This window comes from Panthera uncia, assembly GCF_023721935.1.
Source record: "Panthera uncia isolate 11264 chromosome E2 unlocalized genomic scaffold, Puncia_PCG_1.0 HiC_scaffold_19, whole genome shotgun sequence".
Lineage (NCBI taxonomy): Eukaryota > Metazoa > Chordata > Mammalia > Carnivora > Felidae > Panthera > Panthera uncia.
In genome coordinates, this window is record NW_026057588.1 from 22,963,543 (window position 1) to 22,986,572 (window position 23,030).

Sequence of the window (23,030 nt, forward strand, 5' to 3'; positions counted from 1 at the left end):
TTGAGTGGCTCAGTCAGTTGAGCCTACAACTCTTGATTTCAGCTCAGGTCATGATCATAGGGTCACGGGATTGAGCCCCGCATCAGGCTCCACACTGAACATGGAGCCTGCCTGAGATTCCTTCCATCCCTCCCTCTGCCCCTCTCCTGTGCTTGTGCTATCTCTCTTTCAAAAATTAAAAAATAAAAATAAATAAAAGTAACTACTCCTATTAAAACTGCTGACCCGAGGGGCACTTGGGTGGCTCAGTCATTTGCACATCTGACTCTTGGTTTGGCTCAAATCATGATCTCACAGTTCGTGAGTTCAAGCCCTGCGTAGGGCTCTGTGCTGGTGGCATGGAGCCTGCTTGGGATTCTCTCGCTCTCTTTCTTCCCCTCCAAGGCACTCTCTCTCTCTCTCTCACTCTCTCTCTCTCTCTCTCAAAATAAATACATAAACTTAAAAAAAAAAAAAAACAGAACAAAAACTGCTGACTTGAGAAGTTCATGGGAATAGCACAAAAATCAGGTTATAAGTGAGGAAATTAAAAGCATTCTTTACTTTCAAATAATAAAGTACTTCTTGTTAATCATTTTATAAGTTAGTTAAATGACAACATTAAAAGTGGTATATCCATAAAGCAGTAGAACAGCAGTTTATTGTCTCATGATGTATCATTCTGTGTTTCTCTCAGAAGACTGAAAATCATTTTACACTCTTATATCTCTTTTACATATTGCATATCAGTGTCCAGACTTCCTAGACCATAAATCCATAACTGAGGAAGGGAGTTCAGAAGTGAGACTACCAGTGCTAGAATAGGACCACTTAGGAGAGGGTGGAGATGTGTATGGATTTAAAAAGCACATTCAAAATGATCATTGTTCTGATTTAGCCATGACAGGTGATATGGTATATTTTGAAGTTTCAAAGAATATTAAAGGATGCATGGTTTGATTCCCAAAACAGAGCACAAGTTAAAACAAATTTGAGGATCACTACCCCTAAATCTACATTGCTTTCCACAAGAACAGGGTAGTACAATAAAATGTCAGCTCACACTTGAGCAAATCAAAATTCTAGGAATTCTTTGTACTGGAGGAGATAATGCTGCATAACATACCCCTGTGTAACAGTCTACTGAGTTCTCTAATCAGAGTAAGCTTAGACTTTAAATTTGACATATACAAAGTAGAAGCTTTCCTACCTACCTAAAGCATGCCTACACTTATCACCAAAAGTAGGTGTACTTGAGAAGTAAACACAGCATTTCAACTTAGTATGATCTTACAAGGCAGAAAAAAAAAGGTCAGGTCACTTTTCTTACAGCCACTTTTCACCCACAAGGAAGGCAACAGCCATAACCTTTCTTTACAAAAAAGATGAAATCAATATCATTACAAGACTGGATTATTAAAAATCTTGAGTCTCACTTCACCACCAGTCCATAACTTCTGGGCCCATGGGAGCAGCCGAGTTGAGAATTAGGGACAAGTTGGAAATTTCCTTAGCCTGTTGGCAGCAGTCACCACGTAGAAATGTTTCTTGGTGTTAAAGAGGGGGATAAAAGGATAAAAAGTATATTTTTAGACGAATTGTTTTAAGAAGAAATAAAAGGACTTAAACAAGTTTAGCCACTTGGGTTTGTTCAAAACTGAGAATCTAATGGGGAAAACAAGTTGGTGGCAAAATTCCAGTAGAACAGCCCCATGACTCTGGAGCATTTGGGAGCAAGTTATGAAGTGAGAAAATATACCCTCTTCTTGTGAAAAATGGAGCCCACTGGAATGGGATTTTTCAAATTGTGATTCAAAGTCCACCAGTGAACTGGAGAGTGTGATGCTAAGTGAAATAAGCCATACAGAGAAAGACAGATACCATATGTTTTCACTCTTATGTGGATCCTGAGAAACTTAACAGAAATCCATGGGGGAGGGGAAGGAAAAAAAAAAAAAGAGGTTAGAGTGGGAGAGAGCCAAAGCATAAGAGACACTTAAAAACTGAGAACTGAGGGTTGATAGGGGGTGGGAGGGAGGGGAGGGGAGGTGATGGGCATTGAAGAGGGCATCTTCTGGGATGAGCACTGGGTATTGTATGGAAACCAATTTGACAATAAATTTCATATATTAAAAAAAAAACCCACCAGTGGGTCATGAAGTCAAATTGGTGGGTTATGAACAGCACTTTTTTTTAATGAAACCAAATACCATAGAACAGAAAATATCAGAGTGTATTTCACTCTGTTTAGCAAAGGCTGGATGTTTTTGTTTCATATGTGTGTGTATGTATACATATTTTTATATACTGGCTCTCTAGGTAAAGGCTTTTATTTTTGTTTTTTAGTGAGGATCTGAGTTGATAACAAAATGTTGGAAAGCCACTTTTCCTGGAAGGCAATTTTTCTTTTTATATCCATGATACCAAAGGGTTCTGTTGTAAACAAAATTATGAAGCTTTTAAAACCTAATAGGGCTTTCCCAGCCCCTCTTTCTGAAATGTGGAGGAGTCAGATCTCAAGCTTCAGGCAGTAAGTTCCAAGCACTTCCCTACTACTGTTACTGAGAACATATGCTCAAACTTTATTCTGTCCTTTCAATTGTCCATATAAGTATGAACTAAATGCCACCTTTATACCAGTTGGTTTTGGTCTGTGGCATTCTTTAATCAAGATCACAGGTTTTGATATAAGAGACTTTTTTTTCCCTCCCAAATAATCTATTTAGAATGAAAATGTAAGTTAAAACTTAGCAACATTTCTTTCAAAAGACACATTAAAAAGACAAATGCTACCTTAAAAAAACAAACAAAACAGATACCTTCCATTTCCTCTGAGCCATGTATTTCTGCAGTAATAATTGGGATTTGAGACAAACTTTGGATTTTGAAGCTTTGGCAGGCAAATTATTCAACCACTCATGTTTCAGGCACTGCGTGGCACTCATTCTGCAGCTGTGAAATCAAACAGAGGTTGAAACTTTTAGTTAGGGTTGCCTTTTCTGGTTTTCCAGAAATTGGTTCAGCTGGGTAGGAAGTGTTAATCAGTGAATCAATTAATCATTCAAGCAGATTCATGCCACAAACTAAAAAGGAACTCCTCATGTCTAAAATTCCCTTCCTTAAAAGTAAAAGAAAGTCATCAACAAAAATGTTCCCTGCCTTCTACAGAGGGAATGTATCACAGTGATTAATCACCTCCTCCAGAAAGAGCTGGGAAATTGAGGCAGGAAGTAGGAAGGCCAGGTGGGCCTGGAATTGCTCTTAAGAAGAAAAAGAACATAAGTCTTGAAAAAAGCTTGTCTCTCCTTCCAGAGAATGATGTCCTTTTTGTTCATTTGAATTAGAATTATTTTACCTCTCATAACTTTTCACAATCAGAAGAACAAAATAGTAAAGGCCAGGGAACTATGGGCTGTCTCAGAGCTCAGACTCTTGGGCCTCACCCTGGGTCATTTGCCATTATTTCTTTATGTCTGAGTCTCTGAGTATCAGAAAACTCCATGGTTCAACCCATGACTTTGATATGCCTGCTGAAAACTAAGTAGGTCTTCATTATCAACAAATGAGGTTTTCTGGCTCTTATTCTGGGGAATAACATCTGCATATCTCAACCTTTTTTCAACATTAATCTATTAAAGTGATTACTTGATAACTTACCAAGGACTAATTTATATATGTGGTCCTTTTTAAAACTCTATCTAGATTTTATGCTCCTGTTGTTTATTTTTTTATTTCCTTCATCTCTTTCCCTGTTACCTTTTTTGTTCCAAAGCCATAGCAGACTAAGAAATCCTGGACAGAACTGGTCCAGAGAAAGCATAGCACCAGCCTGATCTTCACAGCACCCAGATGGATGGTCACCATCAGAATGGTTTCTGAATGACAAGCAATTAACGGTACCTCTTCTCTTTGACCAGCAGGCGGGAAACAAAGTCCTTGGCCTCTTCTGACAGCCCTTCAAAGGTGTCAGCGTCAAACTCCCAGCTACAGTTCACAATGAAATTCATGGTCTCTGCATCTGTTTCCCCTAGAAATGGGGATAAACCACTGAGTCTACAGAGGAGAAAAAGGACTGTCAGTATGTAGAAGCCATATCTGCCAACATGCAATGACGGGATAGAGGTCTTACAAGGTACAAGCAGCTCTAACCAGAATTCAAAAGAAAAGTACCCCTATTACTTCTCAACAGGAGATAGTCCAGTGTGTTCTGTTAGGGGAGGAAGTGGCAGGACTAAAAATTTAGAGGCATGAAGAGTATTTGAATAAATCCTCAGTCATGCTTACCTATTTTCCCCTTAGCCTGAAGCCTAAGAATAAATTGAGACCCAATCCAATATGTCCATTTATGAAATAGATGTTAACTTAATTTAAAAATATCCTAATATGTCTCTGATACAGCCTGGTTCATTTAAATATTACTCTACGCCTCAGGGGCCAAAGGAAAACTGGCTTCATTAGGTCCCTCTAGAGTGAGGGTAGAGAGATAGGACACTCTAACTGGCTGGCCTCGGGCCTCAGACTTCCCCCACCTGGTGAGGTACACACATACAAAGTGTGGGGACACAAGGTAGCAATTATGCCATAATGACAAATCTGGGAGCAAAGCATGACTTGATTGGACCTCTGAGGAAATAACCAAGGGAATTCACAGAGAGACAAGGATGCTTAGTCTGTGTACATATCTCCTCTCAGTCCATGCTAACTCTGCTTCCTCAGTCCATAGAAAACAGGAAGCACAGGACAGGAGGGACAAGTTAGATGATACATCAGACAGTGTTCTGCCCTGTCCATCTCCTCTCCTTACCGCTCTGGTGCACTCCAGCCCCACTTGTACTATAGCACATGCATTTCCTTGCTGGAGAGCTTCTTCTCTGGTGGAAGCTGCTTTATCCACCCAGAAGTTTCAAGGAACCAATGCTCTCAGGACCAGCTCACAAGCAATAACTGGTAAGAGTTGGTGTATAAACACCCTTACACCCTCCCCCCTCAGAATAACTGTGAGGGGCTGTTCCACGATGGATCCCAGACTTCCCCGATAGTATTCAACTCCAGTTGCCTACAGTGGTAAGTGCTCAATAACACATGCTTTACTGGTGTCTTCTCCCATCTCACTCCCTTACTCCTCTGTTGGCATTTCCTGGGAACAGCTCTCAAATAAATGACTCCACACTCAAATTTTCTCTGCTTCTAAGGATCCCAAACTAAAACAGATGGCCCCTATTCTCACTAGGAGCCAGGCTCCTGGGCACTCACAGCATGTAGGTAATGACCCCCACACTCCACATGTCTGTAGGGAAGGACACAAATTCGTAGTTGACGACTTCTGGGGCCAGGAACTCTGGAGTGCCGAAGTTCACCTTAAGCTTCTCCCGAGGCTTGTACCTGGGGACAACAGGATGCAGAGGACCATGGGAGTGAGCCCTGAGAGAATTCCTGGGACTAATTCCTGGTCAGAGCTAGACATTCCCAACCCTTCCTGTCTTCCATGTTGTCTGGACCTCACATCCCACCACGTGTGGTTTTCTGGATAATCATCATACCCCCAGGCCCCAACTTTAGACTTTCCTAAGTCACTAGGGAGAATCAGAAAACCATAGTCCTCTTCCTCCTAGCAGTTACAATGTCAAAAGGAGAGAAGATCAGTGTATCTTATTTGGCATGCAACCACATGAGCAAACACAAACAAATTAGATAGCAGCTCTCTGTGGAGGTCCGTCTGGTAGTGTGACCATTATTGTTGGAGAGATGACAGTAAGAATTAGAAAAAGCAAATATGTTCAATATCACAAATCATCAGGAAAATGCAAATCAAAACCACAATGAGATACCACTGCACATCATTGCTACTATAAAACAACCAAACAAACAAAAGATCAGAAAATAGCAAGAGTTGGCTAGGGTGTGGGGAAGTTAGAACCCTTGCTGGTGGGAATGTAAAATAGTGCAGTTGCTGTGGAGAACAGTATGGCAGTTCCTCAAAAAATTAAAAGTAGAACTACCATATGATCCAGCAATCTCGCTTCTGGGTATATATCCAAAAAAATTGAAAGCAGAATCATGAGGAGATATTTATATACCTGTGTTCATAGCAGCATTATTCACAATAGCCAAATGGAGGAAGTAACCCAAGTAAGTGTCTATCAATGGATGACTGCATAAGTAAAATGTGGTAGATAAAAATACATAATAATAATGTGGTAGGTAATAATATAGTGGAATATTATTCATTCTTAAAATGCAAGGCTATTCTGACACATGCTACAACATGGGTGAACCTCCAGGACATTATGCTAAGTGAAAGAAGTCATTTGCAAAAAAACCAAATACTATATAGTTCCACTTAGGTATGGTACCAAAAGTGGTCAAATTCAGAAACAGAGGACTTTTTAATTAATGGTGTGTTTTGACAACTGTTTACAGGTTCCTTGTCATGAGCTGCTGTGAGTTAGGTCCAGAATATCATGAACCCCCCCCCCCCACCACCACTGGTGATTCACACCAGTGTGGATGAGAATAAATGATTGTTTTAAGCCTCTGCAGTTTTGAATCATTTGTTAAACAGCAGTACTGTGGCAGTAACTAAGCCTAAATGTCAAAATATCCACCAAGACCCCCTCGTCAAATTCCTAGCATAAGGCCCTCTGTGACCATAGGGTCACCTATGAAGTTGCAGCGTCACAAGGTTTGGGGTGGGCATCTTCTTTCCCTGCCAAAAGATCTGATGAAATAGGCTTGGATTCCAGTCTGAGCATTGGAGCAACATTCTGGAGACCAAGAGTAAACTTCCCATCCTGTCCCTATCCTTGACCCTTGACATGACCCTACTTAGACCCACCAATGGCTCTCACTGCCCAACCTGGGGTAATGTTGGTCCCCCTTGCTGGATGTCACAGCCTCTGAACATCCGTATGTGCCCCCTACATGACCATAACCCCACTGACAATCTCAGTACCTTCTAATAGCTCCACCCAGAAATACAACTTTACTTTCGATGGTTTGTATTACAGGAAAAAATTGGCTTTTCCTCCCTCTTTATAAACATTTAATTCCTGTGACATATAAAATATGCTCCACCTGCACATTCCCCCACAGATTGTTCCTGCTTCCGAGGAAGCAGGCCAATTTGGCAAAACCCAATTTGCCAAATGATCCTTTCACCCAATGGCCAGTTTGCTGGACTGTTGAGGATGTTTTCGATGTTTTCCTTTTGCCTCACAGCCAGAGCCTGTGACTCTGTCAGCACAGCTCTGCTGAGTGCGGTTTCCTGAGTACCACGTGTTCCAGACACCTGCACTTCCCCAGTGCCCAGCAGTTTTATGTGGGTGGCCTTCTCTTAAATGTGGCTCTGCATGTTTATTTTCTTGAACTTGCCCTCTGCCTCTGGTTCATCAGCAAAAATTATTGTCATCAATGCCTTTGACCATGTTAATGAATTTATCAGACAGTTTGGGATGGATGACTCAGATTTTGACTAACTGATGTTTGGTAAGTTGACCTACAGCCTTTTTCACCTCTCCAGCAGGCAACACTCAGTGGCCTATAGTATAATGTTCCAGCTTCTTAGCCATGACATTCAGGACTCCCTATTAATGCCCTCATCTTCACTATATCTCCCTCCCCCATCCCCACCCCAGCTCCTACCTTCCCCGAGAAAGCCTGCACATGTGCAGTGTACATCCTATACTGACACCACCCCAGCCCCTCACCCTCCCATCCCCCCCAACCACCCTCACCCTCACCCCCAACACGCTCCAGTGTTGTGCTGGAGCCACTTCTCATGGGTGCATGAGAGTCAATTGTGTACATCTCCTCCCAACTCTGTATTCAGTGATGTCATGTTAGTAGTTTGAAGTCAGCCAAAATTAGCAAAGGTTACAAATCAAACCCCATTCCCATCCCGCCCACCCCTACAACTGATTGTTAAACATTTACCAGTATCCTACTGCCCACAGATAACAACACCTTGTCCATCGCTCCTTTTTAGCTGCTCAGAGAAGCCTTCCCAGAACCCAGGAGCCTCAGCTGGTTAATTTTTGCTCTGAATTCACAGTTTGTCACTGTAAATACTCATTTGGCAATTGGACATCTGGCATTTGTGAGGGTACTACATACACATCTGGGAGGGTATACATTCCTGATGAAGACAATATTGCCCCAAGGGGGTGAACACCGGTTCTTGGAAGGGCAAAAAGTCTTAGCTATTACAATGGTTTCTGGCTTTCCAAAGGGCCACAGAACATAAAAAGATACAAAGGACAATTGTAGCATTAAATTTCATGAGGAGGGGCCTGGCGATTAGGAGAAAAATGTCTAAAAAGTCCCTTTGGAAGCCAGGCAGTGATAATAAAAAATAGATTCAGAGACATTGCTCTAGTGTATAAGACACACAAGTGTATAGGATGCATCCCAACTTTATAAGACATTATTTGCAAAAATATTAAACAATTATTTACATTATGAATTGAATGTGATTTTGAAGCATTTGGGTTGGGGGATTTGGCACTGTTCATGAAAAGCAGTACTGTACATTTGGTACAGTAGGACGATATGAACTTCCCTCTACTGTTACTCTCATGACATTACCTGTGGCCTCCCATCCATCATGGGGGCACTGAAAATGCATCTTTGACCCCTGAAAAGAGGTAAATTTACCACTTGACCCAGGAAGATTGCCACTATGGTTTTGAATGCTATTTGTGGGAGGCAGGTCTGGACATCAGAGGCTGAGCTCAGGCAAGTGGCTGTCTCCACTGGGACAAGGTTTTGCTTTCTTCCCCTTGTGGATGGAGCGGAAGATACCATTAGGCCTATAAAATGGCAAAAACAACTTCTTTGTGGAAAATGACCATCAGGGTGAGAGAAATTTTAAAGAGTTTAAATTTAAAGAAAATTCAGCTGTGGTGTGAAGACCTACCTAGAAAATATGTGATTCCCAGAGAAATGTCATTCTTGGTGGAAATAGAATTCTGGAGGAGTCTTGGAGGATGGGCATACAACTGTTGCCATGTTTGTAGACTATGGATGCTTGAAGGTTTGGGGGACATTCCCTCCCCAATATGAAGGGTCTGTTACTACCATTGCTAAAAACCTGCACCACTGGGTGTGCGTGCCAGGGACCAGAACCCTGCAGAGGCACGGCATTCACCATACATTGGTCTGGACAGGTTTGTAAAACTATGGACATACTGTCCTTCACCAGGGTTTGGGCATTTTAAGGGACTTTAAGATATTTTTTAAATTATATATGATGTTTATGTACTCAAACTTGAGAACCTAACCACCTTCATAGGATGGGTCTGCACTCTCTATGTATTATTTCATTTAACCTTCCTAACTGCCCGTGTCAGCAAGTATTTCATGTTATCATCACTTTACCAAGATTTAACCAGTCTTGAGTGGCCCCAAACCACATACCCCAACATCACCCTACACTGTTACATATGCACCTTCCTATTTAAACCACTCACTTCCTGACAGGGAAGGTGCTAGATCCCTCACATAGCTCAGCACATCTTGGCCCCAGGCCTGGGGGATGAATAGAACTGATCTGAGGACACCCACCCAGTGGCACTCCTTGAACCGTCCCACCCTCTCTGCTCACACTGGGGTTTGAAGTACAATTAATCCCACAGCCTTTTAAGGAGAAGCAGAGTCATGCAAAGTCTGCATGAAGCCACCCCTGGGGTAGTAACAAGGCCTATCTGTACAACTGAAGGCCACCAGCCTCTCAGTGAAAAAGTTTTCTGTGTCAGTCCCAAAACTCAAAAATTATCTGAACTGTAACCATATCCAAGAGAGCCACAAGCAGTTCCCAAGGAGTTCTGTCAAAGTGCCAAACCACAACCCCCTTACCTTCTGGCCAGCCCAAAGTCAATGATCTTAATTTGATGTCCTGTCTGATTGACACACAGTATGTTCTCCGGCTGGAAAAGAAACAGATGTCTGCTTAGCTCAGCCAACAGCTAAGAAGGTGTCAACTCCCATGCTTATGTCAACAGACCTCAGTTTCCCAGCCTCCAAGACAATAAATGGCCTAGGGCAGCCCTACAGGGATATATAGATCATGAAAACAAAGTGGGCTGGTGTGAGACACTAAAGAACTGTGTAGACTGTGGAGAACTGGTGGCCTCCTGCCCTGTGAAAAGCAGCTCCAGCCACCAGTCACAATGAAGGAACGCAGGCCCAGTTGCCAAACTTCCCCAGTCCTCAAGAGAAGCCAGAATACATATTTTTATGTGAAAAATCCATGATTTTAAATACTGACAACTCAAATTTAAACATATACCCAAGTGCAGGTGTCAAACAGAACACTTCTGTGATGCAGACTTGACCCACAAGCTGCTTGTGTTGAGACTGTTGGATCAGGGTCATGGTTTCAAAGCCTAGCTGCACATTATAATTATCAGAGGATCCCTCAAAAGTCCCAGTGTCCAGGCCCCAACCCCAACCAATTACATCAGAATCTCAGGGGTGGGAACCAAAGCTTCAGAATTCCAGTCAAGGAGATCAGAGCTGCTCAATGTCAGTCAGTCTGCCATGTTATGGTGACAGCTGTGACCCACAGGGTAGAGATGGTGGTCTTGGGATGCTTCTCCTCTTAAGTCCTTCAGATCAGCTCTGAGGCCTGGAATGATGCTTGCTGCTTATGCAAAACAAATTTGGATGGGGTAGGGTGGTGTACACACATGGGGTGTACGGTAGAAATGCCCTGAAGACCCAAGGCCCAGTGCCTGAGGCCAAGGGGTCTTTTATCTGGGTCTGTGGCCTTAGGTGAGTCTGTTCCCATTCCTGAAACCTCAGTGTCTCCATCAGTAAAATGGGAATAATAACCACTTCCTGCTTTCCTCCTGGGAAGGTATGAGGATTGAATCACATAATATGCATGAAAACACTGTACAGATTCCAAAGCAAATGTCAGGTACTATTTCTCTCAACAGAAGGTTTTATTGGTGCAATGGAATTAGGCAATGAATGCCTCAGATAGGAGCAGGAGATTTAAAGTCTCCATGTCTTCCTCATGAGGTCTGGAAAAACACTGTCCGATAGAAATATAATGTGAGCTACATATATAATTTAAAATTTTTCCAGCAGCCACATTAAAAAATTAAAATTAAATAAGTGAACTTAATATTTATAGCAGCATTATTGGAGTATAAATAATAAATATAAATAATAATGATGATATCATAAAATTCACCATTTTTAAAGTGTAAAATTCCCTGGGTTTTAGTACATTCACAGTTATGTAATAATCCTTACTATCCAACTTTAGAACATTTTTATCACATCAAAAAAAAAAAAAAACCTCATACCCATCTGCAGTCACTCTCCATCTCCCTCACCCCTAAATCTTGGCAAGAACTAACATGTTTTCTGTTTCTGTGGTTTTGCCTATTCTGGACATTTCATATAAATGACCATACAAATGCTGGCCTTTTACATCTGTCTTCTTTCACTCAGCATAATGTCCTCAAGGTTCATCCATGTTGTAGTATGTATCAGTACCTCATTCTTTTTCATAGCTGAATAATATTCCATTGTATGGATGTACCATATTTGTGTATCTATTCATCTGATAGTGAATATTCAAGCTGCTTTCACTTTGGAACTATAATGCATAATGCTGCTAAGAACATTTATGTACAAGTTTTGGTGTCAACTTATGTTTTCAGTTCTCTTGAATACATACCTAGAGTTAAAATGACTAGGTCATATGGTGATGCTACATTTAACATTTTAAAAACTGCCGAACCGTTTTCTAAAGTGGATGCACAATTTTACAATCCTACCAGCAATGTATGAGAGTTCTAATTTCTCCACATCATAGCCAACACTTCTTATTGTCTGTCACTTTTTTTTTATTTTAGCTGGTCTAATGAATATAACATAGTATCTCACTGCAATTTTGATTTGTGTTTCTCTAGTGACTGATGATGTTGAGAACTTTTCATGTGCTTATTGCCCATTTGCATATCTTTATTGGATGAATGTCTGTTCAAATCCTGTGCCCATTTTAATTTGTCTTTTAATTATTGGTGTGTAAGAGTTCTTTATATATTATAGATATAAGTCCCTTATCAAATCTATTGTTTGGAAATATTTCTCTCATTGTATGGGCTGTCATTTCACTTTCATGATATCATTTGGAGCATAAAGGTTTTTAATTTTGATAAAGTCTAATTTATCTTTCTTTTCTAGCTTTTTCTTTTGAGTCATATCTAAGAAATCATCACCTAATAATCTGAGGTCACAAAGATTTACTCCTAGGTGTTCTTCTAAGAATTTTATAAGTTTAGGTCTTACATTTAAGTCTGCAATCTATTTTGAGTTAGTTTTTGTTTACAATATGAGTGTATTCTTTTGCATATGGATACCAAGCATGGGATCGTAGCACCATCTGTTGAAAAGATTATTCTTTCCCCGTTGAATTGTCATGACACAGTTATCAAAAAATCAATTGACCAAATATATAAAGGTTTGGTTTTGAACTCTCAGTTGTATGCCATTGGGTTATCTATTCATCTTTATACACATAACTCATTGTTTTGATTTCTGTGGCTTAGCTGTAAATTTTGAAATTGGGAAATGTGTATCCTCCAGCTTGCTTTTCTTTTTCAAGATTGTTTTTGCTATTCTGCATTCCTTGAATTTCCATCTCAGTTTTAGGATCAGTTCATTGATTTCTGCAAAGAAGCCAGCTGCAATTTTGACAGAGATTGTGTTCAATCTATAGATCAATTTGGAGAGTATTGTCATCTTCACAATATTGTCTTTCAACCCATGACCATGGGATGTCTTTCATTTATTAGGTCTTCTTTAAATTCTTTTAATAATGTTCTGTGGTTTTAAGAAAATAAATCTTGCACTTCACCTGTTAAATTTAGTCCTAACTATTTTATTTGATTATATATTACAGTAGTCCCTCTTATTCACGGAGGATACATTCTAAGACCCCCCCATGGATGCCTGAGACCACAGATAGTACCAAACCTTATATATGCTATGTTCCTTCCTATATATACATATCTATGATACAATTTAACTTATAAATTAGGCACAGTAAGATAAAAACAACTAATAATAAAACAGAACAATTATAAAAATACTACTGGGGCACCTGGGTGGCTCAGTCAGTTGAGCGTCTGACTTCGGCTCAGGTCATGATCTCGCAGTCTGTGAGTTCGAGCCCCACGTTGGACTCTGTGCTGGAGCTCAGAGCCTGGAGCCTGCTTCAGATTCTGGGTCTCCCTCTCTCTCTGCCCCTCCCCCGCTCATGCTCTGTCTCTCTCTCTCTGTCAAAAATAAATAAACATTTAAAAAATTTTAATTAAAAAAATAAAAAATAAATAAAAATGTACTGCTAATAAAAATTATGTGAATGTGCCCCCCCTCAAACTATCTTATTGCACTATACTCAGCCTTCTTCTTGGAATGAAGTGAGACGATAAAATGCCTATGTGATGACAAGAAGTGAGGTGAATGACATACGCATTATGATGCAGTGTTAGGCAGCTATTGACCTTCTAACTGTATGTCAGAAGGAGGATCATCTGCTTCTGAACTGTGGTCAACCATAGGTGACTGAAACCATGGGATATGAAACCAGGGATAAGGGGAGGACTACTGTATTGTAAATGGAATCTTTTTCTTAATTTTATTTACAGATTATTGATTGCTAGTATATAGAAATACAATTGATATTTATACATTTGTCTTATATCCTTTAACTTTGCTGAACCTGCGTATTTGTTCTAATAGTTTCCCTCTACCCTTCTTAGGATTTTCTATACACAAGATCATGTCATCTGTGAATAGAGACAGTTTTGTTTCTGCCTTTCCAATCGGGATGCTTTCTACCTCTTTTCTTGCCTAATTGTCCTGGTAAGAACCTCAAGTACAATGTTTAATAGCAGCGGCAAGAACAGACATCCTTGTCTTGTACCTGATCTTAAGGGGAAAGCATTCAACCTTTTACCATTAAGTATAATATTAGCTGTGGGTTTTCCATAGATGGCCTTTATCAAGCTGAGAAAGTTCCCTTCTATACCTAGTTCATTCAGTGTTTTCATCATGAAAAGTTGTCTGGTTTTTGTTAAGTCTTTTTCTACATCTATTGAAATGATCATGTGGTTTTGTCCTATATTCTATTGGTGTGGCATATTACATTGATTACTTTCATATGTTAAGCCAACCTTGCATTCTTAGGATAAATCCCACTTTGTCATGTGTACAATCCTTTTTATATGTTGTTGTATTCAGTTTGCTAATATATTACTGATGATTTTTGCGTATATATTCATAAGGGATATTGGTCTATAGTTTTTTTGTGTGTGTGATATCTTTGTCCAGTTTGGTTTCAAGATGAGACTGGCCTCATAAAATGAGTTAGGAAGTGTTCCCTTATCTTCTATTTTTTGGAAGAGTTTGTGAAGAACTGGTATTAATTCTTCTTTAAATTAGATCTTCTTTAGGGATACCTGGGTGGCTCAGTCTGTTAAGTGTCCTACTTCAGCTCAGGTCATGATCTCACAGTCTATGAGTTCAAGCCCCGTGTCGGGCTCTGTGCTGATAGCCTAGAGCCTGCTTCAGATTCTGTTTCTCCCTCCCTCTCTGCCCTTCCCCTGCTTATACTCTCTCTCTCTCTCTCTCTCTCTCTCTCTCTCAAATGAACATTTAGAAAAACACATAAATTAGATCTTCTTTAAATTGGTAGAATTAAATTGGGCCTAGGCTCTTCTTTGTGGGTGATTTTTTATATTAATTCCATCTCTTTACTTGTTACAGGTTGATTCAGATTTTCTATTTTTTTCAGTTTTCAGTAGTTTGTGTCTTCCTAGGATTTGTTCCATTTTATCTAACTTGCTGGCATACAATTTTTGACATTATTGCTTTATAATCCTTCTTTCTTTCTAGTTTTCATCACTACAGCTACTAGTGATGTCCCTCTTTCAATCCTGATTTTAGTAATTTATTTTCTCCTTTTGTCTTGGCCAATATAGCTAAAGATTTAACAATTTATTGATCTTTTCAAAGAGTCAGCTCTTGGTTTCACTGATTTTCTCTATTGGTTTTTGTTTATTTACTTATTTAGAGAGAGAGAGAGAGAGAGCATGTAAGCAGGGGAGAAGCAGAAAGAGAAGGAAAGAGAGAATCCCAAGCAGGCTCCACCCTGTCAGCATGGAGCCCAATGCTGGGCTCTATCTCACTAACTTGAGATCAGGACCTGAGCCAAAATCAAGTGTTGGATGCTTAACTGATTGAGCCACCCAGGTGCCCCTGATTTTCTCCTTTGTTGTTTTTTCTTTTTTTAATTTACATCCAAATTAGTTAGCATATAGTGCAACAATGATTTCAGGAGTAGATTCCTTAATGCCCCTTACCCATTTAGCCCACCCCCCCATCCCTTCTCTGTTGTTTATCTATTCTCTGTTTCATTCATTTCTGCTCTAATCTTTAGTATTTCCTTTCTTCTGCTTGCTTTGAGTGTAACTTGCCTTCTTTTTCTAGTTTCTTAAGGTAGGATGTTAAATTATTGATTTGAGGTGATATCCATATTTGCAGGTACAAATTTCCTCCTGATTTAGATGCATCCTAGTATGTTCTAGTTCTAGTATGTTGTGTTCTCATTTTCATTCATCTTAAAATATTTTCTAAAACTCAACTTCAATAATATATTTTATTTAATGCAGTATGTCCAATATTTCATCATTTTGATAGGTTATCAATATGAAAAATATTAATGAGATATTTTTCATTCTTTTTTCATATTAAGACTTAGAAATCTAATGTGTATTTTATATTTACAGCACATTTCAATTCAGATACTAAATTTTCATCGGAAATATTTTAGATATATTTAGATTTCATGAATTAATTGTATTGAAATTTCATAAAATTTATAGGTGAAAAGGAAATTCACATAGTGAAGTCATCCCAAATATACTTAAAAGTTTACCAATAACTAAACTGACAGTTTTTAAATTTAAATAAATTAAAAATAATAAAATTTAAAATTCAGTTCCTCAGTCACACTAGCCACATTCCAAGTATTTAATAGCCACATGTTGGCTTATGGCTATTGTATGGGACAGCAGCTCTGGGGCTTTTTCTCCATGCTTTAATCCATGCAACACCCCTAAGAGGAAGATACTCTTATTCCCCATTTTGCAACTGATGAGCTTATGCAAGATCAATCAATATGATCAAGGAACTTAGGCAAGATCTTTTGGCCACGAAGGGACTGAACCAACACAAGCCCTACTCTTGGCTGGGAAATGGGCCTTTGCAATAACCAACTCCTGCTGCAGAGACACAGGGTTGCCCCAACGGCAGGTCTTTGACCCAGAACCACAGAGCTGAAGCCTGTGCTTCCCCCAACTGACAACCTCACAGAGCAGCTAATCCAGAAGGCTTGGAATTAGCTGTAGGGATCTGGGAAGCCACAGGTCAATTCCCTACTATCGCTACCATTTTTCTAAGAAGTCCAGCTTTACAGGTGTCAATCAGAAAAGATGGTCAGAAGAAGCAATGTGCACCCACAAAGTTCTGGCCAACCTACTTCCCACCTTCTGTGGGGAGCCACTGAAATTCCTGAAAGGAGTTGTTGAGAAACACCCTCCTGCTTGCCCAGCAGAGTAGGAAACCACAGAAATGGCTGCCATGTATCAAGTGCTTACTACCAGCCAGGCATGACACTCCTAGGACGATCCTAGTAGACAAAAGAGAGTGTAACACATTCACTCACTGGAATATCACATGGCCCTTAAAGAGAATGAGAAAAGATGTCTATAATGTACTGTTAACTGAAAAAAAGGTAAGTTTAAAAACAGGATGTATATAGCATGATCACTTTTGTATATATTTGTGTATCATGCCAAACTGCTAATAGAGAAGACCTCTTAGCAGGGGAAGAACTTTTACTGTGTATTTTATACATTTCTATATTGTCTATATTTGTTACCACAGCATATGTTCCTATTTTAATTTTTTTAAAACTAATCTTAAATGTTTTTAAGTTTTTATTTAAATTCCAGTTAGGTAACATACAGTATAAGATTTCAGGTGTACAATTTAGTGATTCAGCACTTCCATACAACACCTGGTACTCATCACAAGTGCCCTCCTTAATCCCTATCCCCCATCTAACCCATCCTTCACCTAACCCATCTGGTAACCATCATTTTCTTCTCTATCGCTAATGGTTTGTTTCTTGGTTTCCCTCTCTCTAAAGATATTTTTAAAGAAAAGAAGGTCACTGTATCATTTAATCTTCAAAAAACACTTAAAGAGTTACAATTATCCACATTTTATAGTGGAAGAACTGAGGTTCAGAGAGGCAGCATGACTCATTTACTCCAGAGCTAGGAAATGGCAGAGAGCCAGAAATGGAAGCCAGGATGGTCTGTTGATAGAGTTCTTTAAGGTAAGAAAGCAGCAGAAGCTCAGGAACCCTGGAGGCCCACCCACCACATGCCCAGGTGGAGCCTGACCTTGAGGTCCAAGTGCAGGATATAGTGCTGATGGAGGTAATGCACACCCTCGCAGATCTGCTTGGTGAACAAGATCACATCCAGTTCAGTCAGCTGGTACTTCTCCTCTGTGATCCGGTCAAAGAGTTCACCTCCATCCACACTGCCAGGGCAAAGAGAGAGGTAGGCACTGGCCTGAGCAAGGCTCCCAGAGGACTTGTCCACTCATATCACCAAGGTTCAAAAGAGGCCAACCCACGTAAGCCTGAGGGTTACGATTAAGGAGGGATTAAGGAGGGCCACTGCCATCTGGGGTTTTTATGGAGATCTTTGTTCTGGCCCATTGCCAGCTCAGAGTGCAGGTGGTAAAAAGAAACTGATGGGCCAAAGGGAATACTGGGGATTGTCTTCAATGTTGATGATCCAGGCTCACTCTGGTGACTCTGTGCCAAGATTATAAACTTGTTTGGCTACAATGTTGCTTTTTCACTCTTGGTAGAGACATGACATGACATGATATTACAAACCCTACCATAAGGAAAATAGCAACACAAGCACAAAAATAAATGGCCTCTGAGGCCCTGGTCTCAGCTTCAGGGGTGGTTGGGAGTGGTGGGGACTGTGTCAAATGGGAGACTGGCGATCCTGTCTACAGAGTCAGCAAGTAGGAGATCCAGCACACCAGTTCCAGCTGAAACACAGGTCCAACATTACTAGATTGTTCACATTTGTAAGAAAAGCAAGATATCTGGGTTTTAATGTGAAATTTCCCAATTTCCAATTGTTAATGCTTAAATCAAAATTATTACAAATTGTGTATGCTAAACCAACATACATCTACAGGTCAGTCAGGTTTACTGCTGGTTTATGACAAATGACTTTGTCCTCCATGCTGCATATTGGAGGTGATGATATTCCTTAGATGTCCCAGAGAGGGGAGGGGAAAGGGAGAGCTTTGCCTAGAACCACGGCTCCAAGCCCCAGCCCTGAGTCTGGGCCCACAGACAAGCCACTGCTCCACCTCCTGAGACACTCACTATTCCATGACGAGGGTAAAGCTGTTCTTGCTTTCAAAGGCATCATAGAGCTGGATCAGGTTCACGTGGCTGAGCTGGTTCATGATGTAGACCTCATTCTTCACATCCTCCTTGTGGAGTCGGATGGGAGAGGAGTTTCCAAGAAATGGGTCAAGAAGATGAGCCAGCTGTGCCTCCCAAGACACATGCCCTTCCAAGGTGCATGCCCACCCTGTTTCCTCATTTCCTACTCTCACATCAGGTTTCCGACTCAGCACCCAAACCAGGTTCTTACAACAGACCCACCATTCCGCAGATAGGAAACCTGAGAGGCCCAAGAAGGAAGCCTGGAAATCCAGAGGGACCCTGTTGTCCAAGGTATGAGGTGATGTGCTGGGCAGAGTGTGGGACTCATGGAAAAGAGACAGGGAAGGTGGCAGGGTTCCTGATCAGCATGCAGGGGGCTGGGGAAGTGTAGGGTCAAGGGGCCAATAAGGAAGTATAGGAGCCCTGAACTTGGCCCAAGGCACCAGCTGGTCCAGGGCAGATGCCTCACCCGGTCCTTGGCACTCTTCACTTTGATGATCTTAGCTGCCAGTGAGAGGCCTGTGGACTTCTCTGTGCACCTGTGGACCTGGCCAAACCGGCCCCTGCAGAAACATGACACAGCAGACTGAGACCCCAACAGGCTCACTCCATACATGGTGGACCATCCTGTACCCTGGGGTTTCTGGTCCTGCCCTCTGTCCATAAACACCATGGGATTATCCTGCACCCCAGAGGTACTATAGTCATCACCCCAACACCACATTGGTTATCCTGAAACTTAGAGAAGACCTTCTTCATCCTCTCATAAAGTATCTATCTATACCCTGGGGACTACCTCCCTCATTCCACACCACTCAGATTGCCCTACCACCACTAGTATATGGTTCCCATGCCCATACCGTGTGGGTCTCCTGCACCCTATACTTCATCTCATACCATGTGGGCTCTTCTGCACTCTAGAGGTATTCTCTTCACCTACTCTCTGTGGACTATCCATTTCCTAGTACACTGTGTGGCATATATACCACTCCTGGCTTTGGCTCCTGGTCAACCCCTTCCTGAGAAGCATACAACAGCATGCCATATAAGGTCTCCAAGTGTCTCTGCCCCCAAGCCTCTTGCTCCCGCTCTCTCATCAAGGTGGAAGCCCACCTACCCTCCCAAGACGTCATGCTGGCACACTGTGTAAACTGCTGAGGTCGCGGTCTCCTTGACACTCACCACGCGGTGTTCAAAAGGGGCTGGTGGGGCTGGACTGTCATCTGTTTGGGAAACAACACCTTGTGAGCCTCCTAAGTGGTTGGTTTAAGTGACAAGCCCTTCACTCTTCTCAAGGAACACCTCATTGGAGTCACCCACTCAGCAGAGGAACAAGCTGAGTCTCAGAGATGTGAGGTACTAGCCCAAGGTCACACAGCAAGTCAGTGACAGATGGGATTCAAACCCAGGTCTCCCATCACCTACAACAGTGCTCTTTGAAATATGGAGAAGTTATACCCAGTCTGTTCATTGAAGTTAAAAGGGGATCCACGGTGGATCAGTATAGTCAGCAGGAAACAGAAGGTGCACTTGAACGGGGTAATTGAGAGAATTTAATGACAGGACTATGTTTGAAGGTCCAGGCAGGGCTGCGGACATCAGTGACGCTAGTGTGACAGGGAGCCAGCTGGAGACAAACACCCACCCTTCCTCTTCTTGCACCCTCTGATCTCCTGATAGGGCAAGTAGCCTGTGATGTAGCCTGTAGCAGGTGTGCTCGGAGGGGTTTGGTGGTATCTGGGGAATGGAGGAGGAAACAGGACACCAGCACTTGGAAAGATAAAAATGTCTGAGTGTTTTTGAAAAATCTTGTCCTTCAGAGGTAATAGGAATCTAGAAGTGTTGCATGAAATAAAGCACAGGAATGAAGCAAAACAGCAAACACAATGACTGAAGCTGGTTTGTGCATTAAGGACTGTGGTGGGAAGTCAGCGGCCTGGGTTGAAATTTTGTCTGGATTTGTCATAGTTCACTCAGAGTGTTCCACCCACAGCTCTCATACCTCTGAAACCATACACCCGGTGCAGTGCAAACACAGCTTAGTTTGTCTTAGTAAAATTACTCTTTGCTCCCCAGAATAGAAGTTTGAATTTGCCTTGAGAGAATATTGCTTATTCTTTTTTTGCATCTGCAAAGCAAACCGTGGGCCCTGGGCCACAAAGGTAATATATATGGGCTATTGTTGCTACAGCTGCTATTTTTCTGGGACCCTAGAAAAGCTGGGATTCTGAGTGTGTGTCACAGGGATTCCAAATCTAGAATTAGGTCTGCAGTTTCTTTGCCGCACACTAAGTGTTCAGAGTGGCTGCAGAGCCATGAGGTTTGTACACATGGTTCCAGAGCCAGTCAGGGTTAGATCCTGGCTCTGTCAACACTGACTCTGGCCCTGAGCATGTTCCTTGACCTCTCTTGTATTTCCATTTATTCCCACTCAACAGGCCTGTGGGAGTAAATGCCTGCACAAATGCACGTGTCTTGGCACACAGAGAGCCCTGAGTTCACGTTGGCTTTATCACCATTCCAAGCCTCAGAAAAGATTCTGGAGACTCTATTTGCTTTCAGCTGTGTTTCAAGAATTAAAGGAAGGGACGCCTGGGTGGCTCAGTCGGTTAAGCGTCCGACTTCGGCTCAGGTCACGATCTCACAGTCTGTGAGTTTGAGCCCCGCGTCGGGCTCTGGGCTGACGGCTCAGAGCCTGGAGCCTGCTTCCGATTCTGTGTCTCCCTCTCTCTCTGCCCCTCCCCCATTCATGCTCTGTCTCTCTCTGTCTCAAAAATAAATAAAAAACGTTAAAAAAAAAAAAAAAAAGAATTAAAGGAAGCCCTTGTCCACATTTGGACCAAGTCGTACAGGTGGAGAGGAAGCAACTAGAGATGTCACTATGACAGGACAACTGCGGAGTCCAGAAGTGGCAAGGGGCCCCAGATGACCTGCAGCCCTTCCTCAGGGACTTCCAGAAATTCCAGGGCAGGAAACCAGCAAAGGGTGGCCTTTCTGCTGGCCTTCATGAGATGAGGGTTTACACCAAGGAGGGTAGGACCCTAATGCTGGAACAGTTGAGGGCATTTCAGTCACATGAACACAAGGATGTTTCCCACCACTACTGGGATCCTCACTACACCCTTCCATACCCCAGGATGAGAACTTACTCATTGGGCATGGTGGCCGATAATGGGTCCATTAATTAATAGAAGTTCTTTTTAACAGGATCCTTCTCTGGCTCAATCCAGAATGACACCAATGGTGAAGAGCTCAGGTGGGCTGGTGGCTTGGAGAAATCCACCCCATTGAGCCACAGGGCTCCCCTACTGCTACAGTCACTCCAAATCCAGCCTGCTGCATCTCCAGCCCTTGCTCTTTAGCTCCAGCAGTTACTGGCAGGCTGTTCTAAGTCTTAAACTCCCCCAGACCCACATTCTCTTGCCCTGAAAGCAGAAAGGTCCCCTGGGTGTAGGTCCCCCAAACCCACTTACCAGGCACACAGCAATGGACTCACCCAGAACCACGCTGCCAGCCTCGGCTCCCAGGGGGGTCTTCCTTCCTGCTTCAGCTCTGCCCATGCCTCTGGATGTGCAGTCCTTTCCAGGCTCAGGGTGTCCTGTCCCTGGGTCTTTGTCCTGCTGCCGGCCCAGGGATCCAGCATGGTCTCCCATGTTCCTCCTGGCCCCTCTTGGTCCCACGGTGGACTCAGCCCCAGGCCCCTGCTTCTCCTTTGCCTTTGCTCCCTCATCGCTGCTCTGCTTCCGCAGTGGGGAAATCTTTCCAGCTCCTTTTGGGATCTTGGTCACAGGGGTCTGGGGGGTGGGCCCAGGTGGGTCCTGCTCACCTGGATAGGCAGCTGCTGGAGCCTCCTCAGGGGGTATGTGTCTGAGGCTGCCCCCTCGTGTCACAAGCAGCTCCCCAGGGGTGTCTGTTTCCTGCACACGGATGGAGATCCTGGAGCAGAGATAAAATAAGGCCTTAAAACCAAGGACTTTTGAGTCACCACAGACCTGGGGTCAAATGCCTGCTGCTGCCACTCAATGATCACGGCCTGTTGGTCTGTTTTCTCATCCATAAAAAGGGTCCTTCAGGTTGTTATAATAGTAAGGTAGACTATGTTTGAAACAAGCAGACCCCAACCCCAGCCTCTCTGGATACCCTGATTACCTCTGCACAGACAGGACACCTGGGAGAGGCTGGATTCAGTGAAATGGTACCATTTGCTCTCAGAATTCCAGTGGATGAGTGTCTGAAGAAGACTGATGTAACCTGTGTTGGACAGTGAGCACCAGCTGCCTCTGAAGTCCTTGGAAACCTGCTTCTGCCCCAGGGGGACTGTGGCCTGGAGGCAGGAGACCTGGGTTCTTCCCACCCTCTCTAGGCCTCAGTTTCCCTTTCAGTTAAATGAAGAAAGGGTGAAGCAAGTCAAATATCACACTGGAAGCCCCAGGTCAGACATATTTTATTAAAATCAGGTAAATGCTCATAGAGACTGGAT

General features: G+C 42.4%; 1 protein-coding gene across 3 annotated transcripts in view; it reads right to left on the reverse strand.

The window, feature by feature from the left end:
* Positions 1-460: 460 nt before the first annotated feature.
* MYLK3 (myosin light chain kinase 3) overlaps positions 461-23,030 on the reverse strand; it is a 40,073-nt gene continuing 17,503 nt past the window's right edge. Inside the window, exons 4-13 of one of the 3 annotated variants that reach the window (XM_049621621.1) lie at positions 22,047-22,486; positions 19,668-19,773; positions 19,020-19,113; positions 18,485-18,594; positions 17,469-17,610; positions 9,832-9,902; positions 5,233-5,361; positions 3,880-4,032; positions 2,799-2,931; positions 461-1,526 (exon numbers count right to left, since the gene is read on the reverse strand). In XM_049621621.1, coding sequence (XP_049477578.1) covers positions 1,467-1,526; positions 2,799-2,931; positions 3,880-4,032; positions 5,233-5,361; positions 9,832-9,902; positions 17,469-17,610; positions 18,485-18,594; positions 19,020-19,113; positions 19,668-19,773; positions 22,047-22,486 — 1,438 coding nt within the window. In that variant the 3' untranslated portion in view covers positions 461-1,466. The remainder of the gene's footprint in view (positions 1,527-2,798; positions 2,932-3,879; positions 4,033-5,232; positions 5,362-9,831; positions 9,903-17,468; positions 17,611-18,484; positions 18,595-19,019; positions 19,114-19,667; positions 19,774-22,046; positions 22,487-23,030) is intronic. The other 2 variants (XM_049621623.1, XM_049621622.1) reach the window with 2 other exon arrangements.